The sequence below is a fragment of the Nannobrachium achirus genome (assembly GCF_963921795.1).
Source record: "Nannobrachium achirus genome assembly, chromosome: 14".
Taxonomy (NCBI): Eukaryota; Metazoa; Chordata; class Actinopteri; order Myctophiformes; family Myctophidae; genus Nannobrachium; species Nannobrachium achirus.
The window spans coordinates 61457751-61476457 of NC_137821.1; the positions used below are offsets into that span (position 1 = coordinate 61457751).

An 18707-nucleotide genomic window follows, 5' to 3' on the forward strand; every position below is an offset into this window, starting at 1 on the left:
GCCTTAATTATTTTATACTTTAGATATTGAAAAATAACAGATCTACGAGCTTGTAGATCTGCTATTTTTGAAACGTCGTCAAAATGTGTGCAAATCTTAGAATACTGTATGTATTTGTTAAGCGAACATTTGTAACTCAAATTTTGCTTCTAGGGGGGGTCCCTGGAACTAAATATTTTTAGATGGGGGTTCATGGCCAAATGCATGTTATTTTGGGGGTCCTTCACATGAAAAAAGTTTGAGCACCACTGACATAGAAACATAGGTTTTTCAACAAAAAAAACACGCAGAAGGATTTGAAATATTCAAAGATACAAGCTCACAGCGCGGCACCGAGTGCTTGTATATCTGCTATTTTTCAATAGTTAAAGCATAAAATGTGAGTGAATCCTTGTACCCAGGGCCCAGAATTTGGTGCCACACCACTGACAGTAATTACATACTGCTGGGATACGATAGGAATGAGGAAACCAGTGACACGTCAAAATTGTTTGATGACAGGTGCCACACTGCCACTGTATGGGAGGAGTTGAGGACAAAGCTATTTATCGATGTTGCTCAGCTTTATGCAATGGAGTTACGAACATGGCCCTCCACAAGCAGCTGTGTGCGATATCTCTCATGCTCGTACTGCAGCCCAAAGGTAAGAAAAGCCATATTCTTTGATGTTGATCTATACCGAGGCCAAAGCGGAGAAAATACAACGTTCTTACTAGGATGGCCTGCTAGGTTGCACTCTTCTTTGCATATGTCTTTATGTACTGTAGCCTGTAAGTGATACAGGATGTAACTGAATAGCTGCCATAGAGTTTTACAAAATGTTCAGTATACATATGTGTACATATATATATATATATATATATATATATATATATATATACTGTATACTGTATACTATTATACTGTATATATTTTGTTTAAAATTATAATTAAGTTAAGTTTTTACTTTAAGGGGATATTTCACAGCCATTTTATTGTCTAATCAGGCTTTTGGGAATGGGAACACCATGAACAGATTTTAATTTGCTTGATTCAATCTTTAGATATACAGTACACACCCATTGTAACTTCAAACTCCATTTTAACCATGATAGATTAATTAAAAACACCAATTTTTATTTTTTTCTGGTGACTCATACTACCCTCCTAATACGTGAGCAGGCCATGTTTTTTCGATAACCTTTTTAATTTAGTTTTTATAATATTTTATTGTATTTATTGTTTTATTTTTTCAATTATTAAAAATAATTGAAAAAATATATTGAAAAAACACGGCCTGCTCACGTATTAGGAGGGTAGTATGAGTCACCAGAAAAAAAATATGGGTGTTTTTAATGAATCTATCATGGATAAAATGGAGTTTGAAGTTACAATGGGTTTGTGTGAGGAGAGGCCCTGGGCCTGGAGGGCCGGATATAATTTACATCAAATATATAAATATTGAATCAAGCAAATTAAAAAACTGTTCAGGGTGTTCATAAAAGCCTGATTAGACAATACAATTACCAAAAGTTTTTTTTTATTATTATAATTTTTTTAAGTGAAATATCCCTTTAACATGACCAATCACAAAATGAGCATGCTTTGCTCTGCCACATTGTGAGCTACTGTCATTTCCATCAGCATTTGACATCGCTCCCACTGGTTTTTATATATAACATTTGCTTCGATATTGACTAATCGAGCCCAAAGAACTTGCATATTTGACACCAACATTACAAAGCAGATAAACAAGGCTATACCGTACGTATTTTTATATTTTGACCCTGTTCATTCCTTCACCTAGAGCAGTGGTTCTCAACCTTTTCAGGCTGCGACCCCAAAAATAATCATTTTTTAACTGGGGAAGAGTTGAGGCATTACATTTTGTATAACACGGTTCTAATGTGAAAATAGCAGATCTACATGCTCACAACGCCTCACAACGCAAGGCGTTGTGAGCATGTAGATCGGCAATTTTCAACATTTTTGCCTCTAATATTTGACAATTTGGCCAATGTTTAATATGTCATTTTCAAGTTGTTAAATTGTCACTTTGGAAATGTGCAGATACCCTCTATACAGTCAAACTTTATGTTGGTTTGTTTACTGTTGAGTGAGAAAACAATGTTGCACATTAAGTGAATCATCTGGGTACCCCCCAAAATATTTTGGGGACCCCCGTGATGATCCTGACCCACAGGTTGAGAACCACTGACCTACAACACAATCCCACCAGTTATTCGATCTAATCTATGTAATTTAACAGTGAACTGAAGTCAAGTGTATATATATATTTTTCTTCTTTTTTTAAGATTCGTTTTTTTGGGCTTGTATGCCTTTATTGATAGGACAGTAGACTGACTGTCACAGCGTCAAATAGCTTTACAGGCCCACGTTTAGCAAAGACAAATTCAACCTCAGCAACTTCAGGAAGGATCACACAATATTTTAACTATTGTGTACACATGTACCCCCTCACGCATGCACGTTATTTGGGTCTTATGCGCATGCGTTAAAACTTAACGCCTTCAGTGTGAAAAGGGTTTGGAGGAAAGTGGACGGGAAATGGACGGCCATCTGCACAACGGCGACCACATCCTGAGAGTGGGTCCCACCACGGTCATCGAGCAACAGGGTCTACAAACCGGCAGTATGGCTTCATTATTTGACCGCTGCTGCTGCGTTTGCCTGGACAGGATGCCTTGGGAACCCATAGCTATTGCCACTGGTGTTTTTTGGGGTCTTTTTGGGGTTTATTTGGCCCTCGTTGTAATGAACACCAACCATTGGATTCATTTGGAGTTGAACCTTGTATGTTACCTTTCCCTTGTGTTACTTTTAATTTGTGGTACATTAACATTCATAAAAACATGCCGCATTCTGCGGGGGTTCCCAAGGCATCCAGTCCAGGCAGCCAGAGAGCAGCACCTAGAGAGCAGCAGCAGCCTCGAAGTGCACCCTCTCCACCCCCCCCCCCCCCCCACCCCCCGGGGGGGCAACAAGGCCCCGACTAAGGAAGCCTCCGAGACCAGGCTCTGGATGGATCTTCCACTCCACTTCCTCCTCCACCCGCCTCTCACCCAGAGAGCAGCAGCCCCGAAGAGCAGCCTCTCCTCCACCCCCCCCCCCCCCCCCCCCCCCATCACCATCATAAAAGCATAGCGGTCTTACATGGGCAAAAACACCTCTTTTCTGGACTTTTGGGATTGATGCTCATTACCATCATAAAAGCATGGCGGTCTTACATGGGCAAAAAACGAAATCGGCATTAGTTTTTGTTAATGTTCTCTCTTTGGTGTTTTTTTTACCCAGTCCCCCAGTACCCCCAGTACTATGACTAAATATGGCTGTAAATATATTTTCAAAATTCTCTCCCCATCTCTCTCTCTCATCAGATGACCACCGCTGCTGGCTGGACCGCCTACCTTGGGATCCCTTAGTTTTTGTTAATGGTCTTTTTCGTGTTTTTTTGACCCAGTGCCCCAGTTAGTTCCCGGGGGGGCAAGGCCCCGAAGAGCAGCAGCCTCAGGATCCCAGTACCCAGTGCCCCAGTACCCCCTCACGCATGCACGTTGTTTGGGTCTTATGTGCATGCGTTAAAACTTAACGCCTTCAGTGTGAAAAAGGTTTGGAGGAAAGTGGACGGGAAATGGACGGCCATCTGCACAACGGCGACCACATCCTGAGAGTGGGTCCCACCACGGTCATCGAGCAACAGGGTCTACAAACCGGCAGTATGGCTTCATTATTTGACCGCTGCTGCTGCGTTTGCCTGGACAGGATGCCTTGGGAACTCATAGCTATTGCCACTGGTGTTTTTTGTGGTCTTTTTGGTGTTTTTTTTGACCCAGTGCCCCAGTACCCCCCCCCCCCCCCCCCCCCCCCGAGTTCAATGGTCTTTTTGGTGTTTTTTTGACCCAGTGCCCCAGGATCCCAAAAGCATGGCGGTCTTACATGGGCAAAAAACGAAATCGGCATTAGTTTTTGTTAATGGTCTTTTTGGTGTTTTGCATAAAAGCATGGCGGTCTTACATGGGCAAAAAACGAAATCGGCATTAGTTTTTGTTAATGGTCTTTTTGGTGTTTTTTTGACCCAGTGCCCCAGTACCCCCAGTACTATGACTAAATATGACTGTAAATATATTTTCAAAATTCTCTCCCCATCTCTCTCTCTCATCAGATGACCACCGCTGCTGGCTGGACCGCCTACCTTGGGATCCCTTAGTTTTTTTTTTCTCGGCATTAGTTTTTGTTAATGGTCTTTTTGGTGTTTTTTTGACCCAGTGTTGGTTGTTTGGGTCTTATGCGCATGCGTTAAAACTTAACGCCTTCAGTGTGAAAAAGGTTTGGAGGAAAGTGGACGGGAAATGGACGGCCATCTGCACAACGGCGACCACATCCTGAGAGTGGGTCCCACCACGGTCATCGAGCAACAGGACGGCCATCTGCACAACGGCGACCACATCCTGAGAGTGGGTCACACCACGGTCAACGAGCAACAGGGTCTACAAACCGGCAGTATGGCTTCATTATTTGACCGCTGTTGCTGCGTTTGCCTGGACAGGATGCCTTGGGAACCCATAGCTATTGCCACTGGTGTTTTTTGTGGTCTTTTTGGGGTTTATTTGGCCCTCGTTGTAATGAACACCAACCATTGGATTCATTTGGAGTTGAACCTTGTATGTTACCTTTCCCTTGTGTTACTTTTAATTTGTGGTACATTAACATTCATAAAAACATGCCGCATTCTGCGGGGGTTCCCAAGGCATCCAGTCCAGGCAGCCAGAGAGCAGCACCTAGAGAGCAGCAGCAGCCTCGAAGTGCACCCTCTCCACCCCCCCCCCCCCCCCCCCCACCCCCCGGGGGGGCAACAAGGCCCCGACCAAGGAAGCCTCCGAGACCAGGCTCTGGATGGATCTTCCACTCCACTTCCTCCTCCACCCGCCTCTCACCCAGAGAGCAGCAGCCCCGAAGAGCAGCCTCTCCTCCACCCCCCCCCCCCCCCCCCCACCATCATAAAAGCATAGCGGTCTTACATGGGCAAAAACACCCTCTTTTCTGGACTTTTGGGATTGATGCTCATTACCATCATAAAAGCATGGCGGTCTTACATGGGCAAAAAACGAAATCGGCATTTGTTTTTGTTAATGGTCTTTTTGGTGTTTTTTTTACCCAGTGCCCCAGTACCCCCAGTACTATGACTAAATATGACTGTAAATATATTTTCAAAATTCTCTCCCCATCTCTCTCTCTCATCAGATGACCACCGCTGCTGGCTGGACCGCCTACCTTGGGATCCCTTAGTTTTTGTTAATGGTCTTTTTCGTGTTTTTTTGACCCAGTACCCCAGTTAGTTCCCGGGGGGGGCAAGGCCCCGAAGAGCAGCAGCCTCAGGATCCCAGTACCCAGTGCCCCAGTACCCCCCCCCCCCCCCCCCCCCCCCCCCCCCCGAGTTCCCGGGGGAGCAAGGCCCCGAAGAGCAGCAGCCTCAGGATCCCAGTGGGATCCGGTCTAGTGCCCGCCTACTGCATCCGGCTATTTACACGTACACATACATGCAAGAAATGTTTACGTATCCGGACCGGATCATCAATTTGATCCAAGCATAGAGTTAGGATCCAAGTGCATGCGTTTGTTTTTGTCGCTATACAGGACACACGTGGAGTTCCTATCACGCGCGTGCACGTACTGCGTGTAGTGTACGGTGCACTGCACAGCTACTAGGATTTTTTATTTGATGGGAATTTAGGATTTATTGGCTTAGTTTGTGTGTGCGTGCGTACGATGCGTGTGTGTGTGAGAGAGGGAGAGGTTTCTTTTTACGTGTGCACGTACGGTGGACGCCCCGCACCCACCTCGCTATGTCGTCATCATCATCATCAGTAGGTCTACATCTCTGATGATGATGTAGCCTTTCAGTTCAATTGGAGCTTTATTGGCATGAGAAAACATACGTTTACATTGCCAAAGCAAGTGTTACAAATAAAAACAGTTGAAAATGGGGAACATATAGTTGGAGGGAGTACAGCTTTGTGTAAACAGAGCTATGTTGCATTGTGACATTTTATATTTTAACTATTGTGTACACATGTGTATTATAGCATAATAGCGTGGCACTCTTAACCCATTCAGAACGGGTACACATTATTGTGTATCATTATTTTATGGTTTAAATATATTAAAACAAAGAAAAAACGTGAAAATTAGAATTTTGACCCGACTCTATAAGTGTCTTTTGAATCATTCTAAGGTTTTTTTGAAAAACCCATGTTTCTATGTCAGCAATCTGGCCAGCCATCGTCAAAGAAACGGTCCTTTTCACTTAACTGGAGCTCAGTTAGTCTGTTCTTGAGAGACTCCTATGTCAGTGGTTCTCAAACCTTTTCATGTGAAGGACCCCCAAAATGATATGTATCTGGCCACGGACGCCCATCTCAAAATATTATAGTTCCAAGGACCACCCAGACACAAAATTTGAGTTACAAACGTTCGCTTTGAAAATACATATATTTTCTAAAATAGCAGATCTACAAGCTCGCAGCGCGGCACCAAGCTTGTAGATCTGCTATTTTTCACTGGTTAAAGCATTGAATAATTCTAGGCCTAAATTTAATAGTAGCGCTGATAATATCATATTAACTCTGAGCCAGGGGCGTCACAAGGGGGGGGGGGGACTGAGTTACTAGGGCCCAAGGTGGAGGGGATTTCATTATGTTCTACTTTAGCTATTGAAAAATAGCAGATAGGATACAAGCTTGTAGGTCTGCTATTTTAGAAAGGTCGTGAAAATGTGTGCAAATCTTTGAATGTATTTTTTTAAGCGAACATTTGTAACTCAAATTTTGCTTCTGGGGGGTCCCTGGAACTAAATATTTTGAGATGGGGGTCCGTGGCCAAATACATATAATTTTGGGGGTCCTTCACATAAAAGTTTGAGCACTGACATTTTTTTAATTTCTTTTTTTAAACCCTTAGAAGGATTTAGACTTGCACACATTTTCAAGATTTTTCAAAAATAGCAGATGTGAGCTTGTAGAACAGCTATTTTTCAATAGTTAAAAAAAAAATCCTTGTACCCAGGGCCTTGAATTTGGTGCGACACCACCCTGCTCTGAGCTCATGCTTCCTGGAATCTTACAGTACATACAAGATTGAGATATTTCCTGCAAATGATTTGAATTCTTTCGTCAAGTGGCCTGCAACGGAACGTGGGCGTTTACAGATGCATGTGAAGATGTACAAAGTGACGTGCATTCCAACTGACAGGACATAGTGGTGGTACAATATGTTCATATAACCATTTTGACAAACCCGTCTTGGAAATGTGGTTTTAGTTTTGTCCCTTGTCTTCTTTTATTTGAGGAAAACTACAGAACAGGCCGGGTCTTCAACAGGGGGTCCGGGACCCCTATAGGGGGTCCTCAGAGTTACTACAGGGGGTCCTCCAAATCTCTGTGTGATAGAAACCTTTTTTTTTAAAATATATATTAACCACTTGAAACCTAGCGTCCATATTCTGAGAACGTTAGCCAAAAATAGCAGATCTACAACGCCTCGCGCTGCGAGACGTTGTGAGCTTGTAGATCGGCTATTTTTGGCAAAGAGCTTTGGTGTAGAGGGGAAAAAGAGTGGACTAAGTAGAGTGAAAGGTCAAGTTTATTAAGTATTGACAGTTCAAGTGGTTAAATATCTGAAAACACAAATTGACATGAATCCAAAATATACTGATGATCGTGCCGTCAAACTATGAAACTATATGGAATCTATGAACAGTTTGTGGGGGTCCCTTCTTCATCTCTCTCTCAACTAAGGGGTCCTTGGCCTGAAAACGTTGAAGACCCCTGCTATAGAAGTTCCAGTGGAACTTGTAGTCCAGATATTTAATTTACCTTTTTCCGTCAAACAATAACTATTTTTAACACGTTTTAGCACACGATGAAGACATAGGCAACAAAGTTCCCATATGGACACAAAATGTGCCGTTGACTGAAACTAATGTCTTATTTTGAATTCCAGGCTCTTATTCACAACTGTCCGGTAAGCATGTGATTTCCTTTTATTTCTGTTTGTCTGTCTGTTTGTTCCATTAAATGTCCTATTTCTGCTGCCATATTAAGGATGTAAAAGCATGCAATACCTTGACAAAGACAACAATCTAACAATCTAGCTCATAGGTATGTAACGATATAGTAACTGTATCAAAATATTGTTTTTAACCCTTTTTGTGCTTATCCCGAACAAGTTCGGGTTTTTATTCAATCCAAAACAATATTGTTTTTGCTATTTTACTTACCCTGAGCTGCTTGTAGAGATGTGGGTGGTCCTGGCTCGTCCTACGCTTTCCAACGAGTGATTTTAGATGGTCCGACGATTTATTCCATTGAAAATGGTTTAGAATAAAGTTTAGAGCCCTCCCAAAAAAACTCAATCTATACTGTCGGCGGCGCGACGTATTCCGGGGTGCCTATCCCGATCTAGTCCGGGATATTTAATTAAAAAAATAATAATAATTAATTAATCGGAGGCCTCAACGAAGCCCCGGTCTAATTTTCCATCCATGCCCGGGGCCGCGATTCTGTTTACATCGGCCCCTAATCGGGCAAAGCCGCCGCAACGCGCCGCCCACTCCAATACAAACTCACATCTTTAGAGACCTTTTTCTCTGTACTGTGTTCCCAGTGCAGCGACAAAGTTTTTTTGCGGCTAAAATAGCTTCAGATCGGGCTTCTAAAAAATAAAGAAGCTAATAGCTAACTGTTAGCTAACTTCCTCCGGTCTTCATCCATAACAGTGGTTGCAGTGAAATCCCAAGCCACTACTGCCTGTGTCGACGGAAGTTAGAGCGAAGGCCTATACAGAAATGTCTGGCACTCTAGCGGCACCTTGTGGCACCTGGCATTAAATCAGTTAACCTAAAAAATCGAAGTATATCGAAATGAAAACAGCTAAAATCGAATCGTATCGTTTTATTTTGTATCGTATCGAGCTAGTAGCTCAACCCCCCTCTGTGTTGTTTTGTTAGTGTGCGGTCAGGCGCCTCAGAACACCAGAATCGTCGGGGTTCACGACTCCCCGCCTGGGAGCTGGCCTTGGCAGGCCAGCATACACCGGCAGTCTGGCGGTCATTTCTGTGGAGGCTCCCTCATCAACAAAGAATGGGTGCTGTCCGCTGCCCACTGCTTCAGCAGGTGAGAAATGAATCCCAGTCATCTATTGCAGGGGTTCCCAAACTTTTTTGTCTCAGGGCACCCCATGAATATTTCTTTAATCCGAGGCACCCCTACATTATAATTTTCACTCCCAGCACCTTAACTGTATAGCATAGGCTATGTCGTTGTCGGGTGGAAACCTAGTATGTCCCAAACCGTTCGTGTTGTATTTATCATCTATAAAATGTACTAAACTAGTGAAAACAGCAGATTTGTAGATCGGCTGTTTTCACTAGTTTTGTGCGACAGAGGTTTCTGCCTGACAGTGACGATATTTTAGTGATTATGTTGCGAGGAAAACGTTGAGATAACAGTCATTTTGGTTAGAACTGACTGAAAATAACTTTGTACTTCAAGTTCCAAATGATACTAAATATTTCTTCAAGTGTCCAAATAAATTCCAAAATGTATAAAGTTATCTCGTGGCACCCCTGGACTGCCGTCACGGCACCCCAGGGTGCCCCGTCAGTCACCCACTTTGAAAACCCCTGATCTATTGCAATGTTCCCTATGTGAGAAAATGCTAATGTTATTGTCGAAGAATTAGTTACATTTTCACCAGAAACAGACTGTATCAAATATTAGTGACTGACTATCATAAACCATACAGAGCCACCTCCCTGACAATATCGCGGAGACTGTGTGTTTATTTGTGGACCACAATGCTTATATGAGACGATTTTAAGATGACCCAATGTTATTCTCCATAGAGAAATTACTTCCGCGAACCGGGGGATGAGCGAGTGACGTCATGACTTCGTTACTCTATAGCTCTCTGGCTGCGACTCCCTTTATTGAGCCCCCCTAAAGCTCACAAGCAGGGACGTGCAGAGAATGTTAGAGAGGCAGGGGCTGACATTTCTAAAAGGGCCTTTTGGTGAAAATATTCAAAATACAGACTATTTTCGGCTATTTTCGGCTATTTTCAGTACTTGATACCACATGTCTCTGTGGGCACGTGGCACATCATGCTTAATAGACTCTCTGTTTTTCCCCCTCCCCCCAAATTATTTCAGCAACACCGCTAACGGTGAGATTGTCTACTTGGGTCGCCAGAGCCAAGAGGGAACGAACGCCAACGAGCTAAGCAGGCAGGTCACACAGGTCATCCGCCATCCTAACTACGATCAGCTAGCGGATGAAGACAGCGACATCGCCCTACTGAAGCTCTCCAGCCCCGTCACCTTCACCGCTTACATTCGTCCGGTCTGTCTGGCAGCATCGAACAGCACCTTCCACAATGGAACTCTGAGCTGGGTGACTGGCTGGGGGACGATAGCTTCCGGAGGTGAGTAACAGTGTTGTTTTTGACAGCAAGTCTTGATTTAGTTTTAGTCATAGTCTTTTGAATAAAATGTCATTTAATTTTAGTCATAATTTAGTCACCTGAAACGGTTTAGTTTTAGTCTAATTTTAGTCGACTAAATATCATACGTTTTAGGCGACTAAATCTACAGTTGATTTAGTCAACTAAAATGTATTTTGGCAGGCCTTGATGGCATCGTAATGACTGATTTTATACTTGGTTGCATGCTGAAAATAGCTGCGACACGTTGTGAGCTTGTAGATCGGCTATTTTCATGTCTCTCTTCTTCAAATGACTCTCTTCACCACTAGTCCCTCCCTAACAGTTTAGTCTAGTCATAGTTTTAGTCATCATAGCTTAGCTTTAATGTAGTTTTTATTTCGTTTTCGTCAGTGAAAAAAAAAAGTTTTAGTCGACGAAATCAACACTGGTGAGTAAGTGCTGGGTAGTTGGGGCGAATCCGATACTTCCGTGACCACGAGAGCAAAGGTCCGCTTCTCAGTGGCCAACAAAACTATGGTTTAGTGATGAGTCATCACTTTTCACAGTCTTTTGGGGTCAGTTTTTAGCCTAAGGAATGTTTTTCATGCAAAACAAATGCTTGCAATGGATTGAGAATAATTAAAACCCCTAGTTTGACCCCTCACATCCAACTTAAAGCAGATTTTTGGGGAGTAATAGTTTTCCTTTATAGTATGGTGTTTAGTAATTAAGTGAATGAGACTGCAAATTACCCTAGCTGTCAAACATTTTGCCCGCATTTTTGCGAGGGACATGGGAGCTGAATTTGTTATTTTACCCAACTAAGGAGATGGCATGTGAAAGGAAAAAGCTTGTCAGCAGCCTGTCAACTGTTACACAACTAGTGTTTCTCGCCCTTCCCGTTTGTAGGCTATGCGAGGGGTTCTGGGAACTCCGATTTCACAACTGAAAGAGTTTAAGAGTTTTCCCTATTCATTATTGCAGGTCTAACGAAACAGTCTGACCTGTGATATATTCTTGTTGTGGGCTATACCTTTCAGTTTCTCCAATAATTGTACAGTATGTAAATTCAGGCAAAGGTTGTTCACAAAGGTCGGACAGATTGAATGCTGGTGATATTAGAATTGCAAACTAGGTTTGCCATTTAAATGAGCTGGGTCACTGGCTATAGGAATGTGACGATATGAAAATTTCTTATCACAATTATTGTGACAAAATAAATCACGATTTACAATTTTATCACGATAATCAAAATCCATTATCCTGGGGCAGAACATGTGCCAAAAAATAGCAGATCTACAAGCGCACAACGTGTCGCGTTGCGACGCGTTGTGAGCTTGTAGATCGCCTATTTTTTGGCAAAGACATATGATAGAGAGTGAAAAAAAGACTGTATCAAGTAAGTACCTTTTACCTTATTATGGGAGGGTTTAAGTGGTACCGAATATGAAGCTCGGCAAATAAAAGGCGAACTGAACCCAGTGCATGACGGAGGACGATATCACGATAAATGAAATCTCCACGATACGATTATCGTGAGTGTTTTTTAACGCGATAAAGGATAATATCGCTTATGGTCCCATCCCTAACACTGGCAGGAGAGTTCAACAGTTAAGAAGAACTGCATGGATAAGTAGGGCTGCGTCTTGAATCTTGCATAAACTTGTAAAATTTCCTTCACATTTGTAAGCTTCCCAATCAGCCATAGGAAATCTATAGCAGTAAGACAGCCGTGACATAATTTTGTAGGCAGAGGAGAACTCTGCCCCAGAGCATTTTCTGTCCCTCGCTATTTCAACAGATCCGAGACAAAAATAACGACTAAAGTATAATTCTAACACTTTCCTTTCAACAACAAAGAGAAGAAAAATGTGTAAATAGTAAAAATAGTAAAAAGATTCAGGGAAACTGGGGGCAGAAATTCTCCTCTGCCAACAAAATGATGTCAGACTTAACAGCCCCATAGTTACCCACTGAAGATACTTACTCCATGTATGGCGCTAACTTATCTTGGTCTCACCTAATAAACTCCATATTTGGACCTAGGACGATCTACAGCTCCATATATGGAGCCGGCGAGGACATCTAGCGCTGACATCAGTCTGATGGTTGAGCTCAGATATGCAAGCAGTGCATTGTGATGTCAGAAGAGTGACAAATTAATGAGATATTTTGAGTGACAAACAAATGAATGAGGGATTTTGAGTGACGGAAAGGATCTGGTGGCTTTCATAGCCTACCAGTGTTGATTTTGTTGACTAAAACTATGACGAAAAATATTTGTCGATTGTATTTTTTCACTGACGAAAACTAAATAAAAACAAAGCTGTGATGACTAAAACTAAGACTAAATATGTTGACAATTTCGTCAACAAAATAAAAACTAGACTAAAATGTGGATAAGAGAGTCATTTTATGTTTGGTTGCTCTCAAGTGTTGCGTGCTGAAAATAGGGTTTTCATCTCACACCCAAGTGTAAAATCAGTCATTACGATGCCATCAAGGCCTGCCAAAATACATTTTAGTGACTAAATCAACTGTAGATTTAGTCGCCTAAAAACGTATGATATTTAGTCAACTAAAATTAGAAAACTCAAACTCTTCAGGTGACTAAATTATGACATTTTAAAAAAATGACATTTTATTCAAAAGACTATGACTAAAACTAAATCAAAATTTGCTGTCAAAAACACCACTGTTTCATACTAAGTGGCGACCTAGCTGCGGTCACAATGAATGTATGTCTTCTCTTCCATCAGTTCCCCTACCCTCTCCCAAGACCCTTCAGGAGGTTCAGGTGCCCGTCGTGGGAAACAGACAGTGTGGCTGCTCCTACACAACCATCACACAGAACATGATCTGTGCTGGTCTCGAGGCCGGGGGAAAGGACTCATGTCAGGTGACACGTTCTGCTCGCTCTCCTCTGTCCAGGGACGTGCTGGGCCCCTGATTCAGCCCGGGAAAAAGAGTTGGAGAGGCCCTCATTGCGCGCTAGAGAGAGAGAGATCTCTCTCTATAGCGCTGCTGCTACTCAAAGATTTGCCATTTCAGATCATGGCAAGTGACAAGCCAGTGGGCCAATTACATGAGTTATGTTTCGTCGTTGGAAACCTTGTATGTCCAAAACCGTTTGTTTTGTATTTATCATTAAAGAAATGATTTAAACAAGTGAAAACAGCCGATCTACAAGAACACAACGCCTCGCACCGCGAGGCGTTGTGTGCTTGTAGATCTGCTGTTTTCACTACTTTTGTGCAACGGCCTTGTATGATGAAGCAGTGCTTTGCTTTGCGAAAAAATGTATACATTTGAAACTTGGAGATACGAGGTTTCTGCCCGACAGTGACGATTTACTTGGTTGGCCGCCCAGCCCCCAAAATGGAACAAAGGCCGACATTTTATTTTAATTTTGTCCCTAATGGCCGGCCTGGACCGGCCGGGAATGAACCGCCCGTTCGGGAGTTGTCCCGCTTTTCCCAATGGCCAGCACGTCCCTGTTCTGCTCGCTCTCCTCTGTCATTAACTCACTCTCTCTCTCTCTCTCTCTCTCTCTCTCTCTTTCTCTCTCTCTCTCTCTCTCTCTCTCTCTATGACACCCTGTCAAATCAGCTATCAAATCAGCTAACTTATCCTATATTAAAATTGCCCAGTGTCAACCAATGGCAGGTGACCGGTGGGTGGGTGGACGTCACAAACGCAACATGTGAACCTGTGTGAGGCGCACCGTTGTGCCGATCCGCAACAAACTTGGCACAAACACTGTTCAGGGGTCTGCCATCACAATAGCCCCACGTGGGCCCTCAATATAATATAATAATAACTCACAACGATACACTAAAGGTACACGCACACTTCAAGATAATCAGGGTATTAGGGATATTGGGGTGCAAGATCGTATAATCCTGTGTGTCATGCCAATAGATTTCTGTCAACAGATTTCAACGTTGTTTAATATTTTAAAATACTAGAAATTCGCGGCCGCTGCGCGGCCGCTCCATTCCTAGGACTTTGCGCCCTCCGGGCGCTCAGGCAGGACTGCTCTATATTTGATCAACATAAGGGTTTAGGTTTTAAGTCAGATTATAATGTTTTCAAAAATCCATTTTTAGATTAACACACACAAACAATTACAGCATGTGGATGGCGGCCATTTTGGCAGGCATCTTGAAGAAGGTGTGCAGAAAGCTGATTACATGAATTCATTTTTTATAATTTTTTATCAGCATCACAGGCAGCCCAGAGAGCAGTGAACACATTGCTGTCTCATATATTAGTGAACAGTGCCCCCCAGTGGCGACAGGGGGCGAATCAGGCTTGCTTCAAACACAGGCTGCCCAGAGAGCAGTGAACACATTGCTGTCTCATATATTAGTGAACCATGCCCCCCAGTGGCGACAGGGGGTGAATCAGGCTTGCTTCAAACATGTCCGTTTTGTGGAGGCTTCATGTCCGTTTTGTGGAGGCTTCATGTCCGTTGTGTGGAGTGTGGGCGTGGCTCTTAAAGGAATGTATATATAAGATAATTTTGTCCAATCTGTATGGTATGGTAATCTGTATCCTTCAGGGGCATAGTTCCGCCGATTTAAAATGATTCCAATACGGACCTAAAACTTCCTATGGTTGGCCGCTAGTTGCGCTGTCAGTGAAGTCACGATTTAAGGACTTTTAAAACCTGTTTAATACCTCAAGAAATAAAATAAAATAGACCATTACAGCATCAAAAATAATCAACAAACTATATAAAAACTGGTAAAACATTGGCCAATTTTAAAATAATATAAGAAAGAGGCAAACATTTTGAAAATAGCCAGCCACACATGCTAGGTGTGCCCTTGAATCTTTTGGCTATGAAAAGTGTGCCCTGGCAGAAAAAAGGTTGAGAAACACTGTACTAGTGTTGTTGCTGCTCTTATACCACCATTATTATAATTATTATGAGAAATGCACTCCTTAAAGTTGAAACAAAATAAGTTAAGAACAAATGAACCAGTCTGCTTGAAAAGTATGCATCTGTAGCAGCTAGTTGACAATGCAGAGATATATATATATTTTTTTGACTGGGGTTGGTAGGGGCCGGACAGAATTCAATATCTCCCCATAGCAAGGAGCTATTAGCCATTACTGTAGCTCAATGGTTAAGAATTGGAGCACTGGGGTAGAGGAGGAAAGTTAAAGTCTAGTGCAGCTTTACGTCTCAATGAAACAAGGCATCATACATTGCATTACTATTTCAGGTGTATTTCAGTGCCTGTGCCCTGCAGCAGAAAACTGATTAAGTAAAGCATAAATATTATACAAAATGAAGAATACACTTCTTAAGAAATACACCATAACTCTCTCATTTCCTCATCAGGGAGACTCCGGCGGGCCGATGGTGAGCCGCGACAGCACCCGCTGGGTCCAGTCTGGGGTGGTGAGCTTCGGTATAGGCTGTGCTCGGCCCGGCTTCCCAGGAGTCTACGCTCGCGTGTCACGCTTCCAGGACTGGATCAACAGCCACATCACCACCGACCAGCCGGGCTTCGTCACCTTTACCTCCCCCGGCACCGACGCGGATGCGAGCGTCGTGTGTGATGGTACACCACCCAACACGCCACCTCCTCCACCCGGGTCGGCGGCCACTGTTGCCACATCGCCACATCCAGCACCACACGTGACTACGCCACTGAATCCACACTTGACTACAGCAGTACATCCACCACCACACATGACTTCACCAGTACAACCACCGAATCCACCCATGACTACACCAGTAATTCCACCAAATCCACACATGACTTCGCCAAATCCACTCATGACTTCACCTGTAAATCCACCGAATCCACACATGACTTCACCTGTAAATCCACCAAATCCACTCATGACTTCACCGGTAATTCCACCAAATCCACACATGACTTCACCTGTAAATCCACCGAATCCACACATGACTTCACCTGTAAATCCACCAAATCCACTCATGACTTCACCGGTAATTCCACCAAATCCACACATGACTTCACCTGTAAATCCACCAAATCCACACATGACTTCACCGGTAGTTCCACCGAATCCACACATGACTTCGCCTGTAAATCCATCAAATCCACACATGACTTCACCCGTAATTCCACCGAATCCACACATGACTTCACCACCAAATCCACTTCCACACATGACCACGCCCCCCCACCCGCCGTCACACATGACCACGCCGCCCCACCCACCACCACACATGACCACACCACCCCACATGACCACGCCCCCCCACCCACCATTCCACATGACTACGCCCCCCCACCCACCACCACACATGACCACGCCCCCCCACCCACCACCCCACATGACCACGCCCCCCCACCCACCACCACACATGACCACGCCCCCCCACCCACCACCCCACATGACCACACACCCCCACCCACCACCCCACATGACCACGCCCCCCCACCCACCACCACACATGACTACGCCCCCCCACCCACCACCACATATGACCACGCCCCCACCTCCACCCGTTAGACCGTGTGAGAGTCTATTTTGTGGTGGCCCGAGGGCAATCCATTTCTCCTACTTTATTCATGTGATTACTCTCGTGCTCGTTCTCTTCACCATGGCTTAGGGCTGCGACCCCGACCAAATAATCATATCCACCCTGACAGGCACTTGGAATCGTATTGTAGGCATTACATTTAGTTTGACAGATAGATGAATATTGTGAAAAAGGACTAACTACAAGTCCGGACTCCCAACCCCCAGTTTGGGAACCACTGGCCAAGGGCTACATAATAATTAAGAAAAATGTATCAACATAATGAAATTGTAAACTCTTGAAACATATTATTTGGTCAGCTGTTGTTGCACTTAGCTTTCTTCCCTTGTTTATGGAGAATTTACAGGTCTCCATGGATGTAAAAAAAAGTAAATACATTTTCATAGTCATAGTTTCTCATAATCCTTCACTGATGTATTTTTTCACAATAACCACACCAGGGACATGCTGGGCCCCTGATTCAGCCTGGGAAAAAGAGTTTGAGAGGCCCTCATTGCACGCTAGCGCTGCTGCTACTCAATGATTTGCCATTTCAGATCATGACAAGTGACAAGCCAGTGGGCCAATTACATTAGTTATATTTTGTCGTTGTCGGGTGGAAACCTTGTATGTCCAAAACCGTTTGTTTTGTATTTATCATTTTAAAAATGATTTACACTAGTGAAAACAGCCGATCTACAAGCTTGTAGATCTGCTGTGTTCACTACTTTTGTGCGACAGCCTTGTATGATGAAGCAACACATTTGAAACTTGGAGATACAAGGTTTCTGCCCGACAGTGACGATTTACTTATTGGCTGCCCAGCCCCCAAAATGGCCGACATTTTATTTTATTCTTTTTCCTAATGGCCGTTTAGTTGTCCCGCTTTTCCCAATGACCAGCACGTCCCTGAACCACACATGAATGTATTTTTGAGTGCTTCTCTAAACACATTTTTCTCTGCACCTGACAAGTGTGGCGGAAGAAAAACATAAATGGGTCAGTGACGTGACGCCCCAAAAAATGTGTTTTTAAAAAAACTTTAAATTGCAGGCATAAAAGTTATTTACTTTTGTTCTACTCACTCTCAACCTTATGGAAATACATTTTGTTTTTAGATATTTTATTGGAATCAGACTTTATTCAGCAGTTTGTTGTACTTGTGCCTAAAATCGTCATATGGTGTGACGTGAAAATAATTGTTCATAAAATGAAAATGGAGTACATCTTTCTTAAGTTACTCACTTTATCAAAGTCCTTTATCATAACTAACCAGTGATCCACTATAGTTTTTTGAAAATTAATTATATCTGTATATTTTTTTCATAATCGACACTCTGTGTGAGGCCCATGTTCATGATCTTACAACATATTTTAAATGTATTCTGTCAAAACTTTCTCTAAAATTACACAAATATTTGTGACTCTTCCTGATAATATTCTCTATGTAATCCATAAACATTTTTTTGGTTTAATCATTAACCCTTAAGTGCTGTTCGGGTCATTTTGACCCGTTTTACATTTTCATTTGAAAAAAAAAGGTAGAAGTTAAAAATGTTTCCACCTGAAACTCACTGGCCTTAAAGATTCTTCTGAGATGAACATGTAAAAAAAATATTTTTGCACTACACCCATGCTACACCCCCCTCATATTTTTTGAACCTTAAGTGCTGTTCGGGTCATTTTGACCCGGAAGCACAGAAATACACAGTATTAT

General features: G+C 43.1%; 1 protein-coding gene across 1 annotated transcript in view; it reads left to right on the forward strand.

The window, feature by feature from the left end:
* The window catches only part of LOC308298171 (transmembrane protease serine 9-like), a gene marked incomplete at both ends in the record, with an annotated part of 50430 nt that overhangs the window by 18647 nt on the left and 13076 nt on the right, over positions 1–18707 (forward strand). Inside the window, 8 exons of the mRNA XM_080741727.1 lie at positions 2515–2664; positions 3599–3748; positions 4317–4500; positions 5325–5398; positions 9016–9170; positions 10208–10479; positions 13239–13378; positions 15833–16132. Of these exons, the coding sequence (XP_080597853.1) occupies positions 2515–2664; positions 3599–3748; positions 4317–4500; positions 5325–5398; positions 9016–9170; positions 10208–10479; positions 13239–13378; positions 15833–16132 (1425 nt within the window). The remainder of the gene's footprint in view (positions 1–2514; positions 2665–3598; positions 3749–4316; positions 4501–5324; positions 5399–9015; positions 9171–10207; positions 10480–13238; positions 13379–15832; positions 16133–18707) is intronic.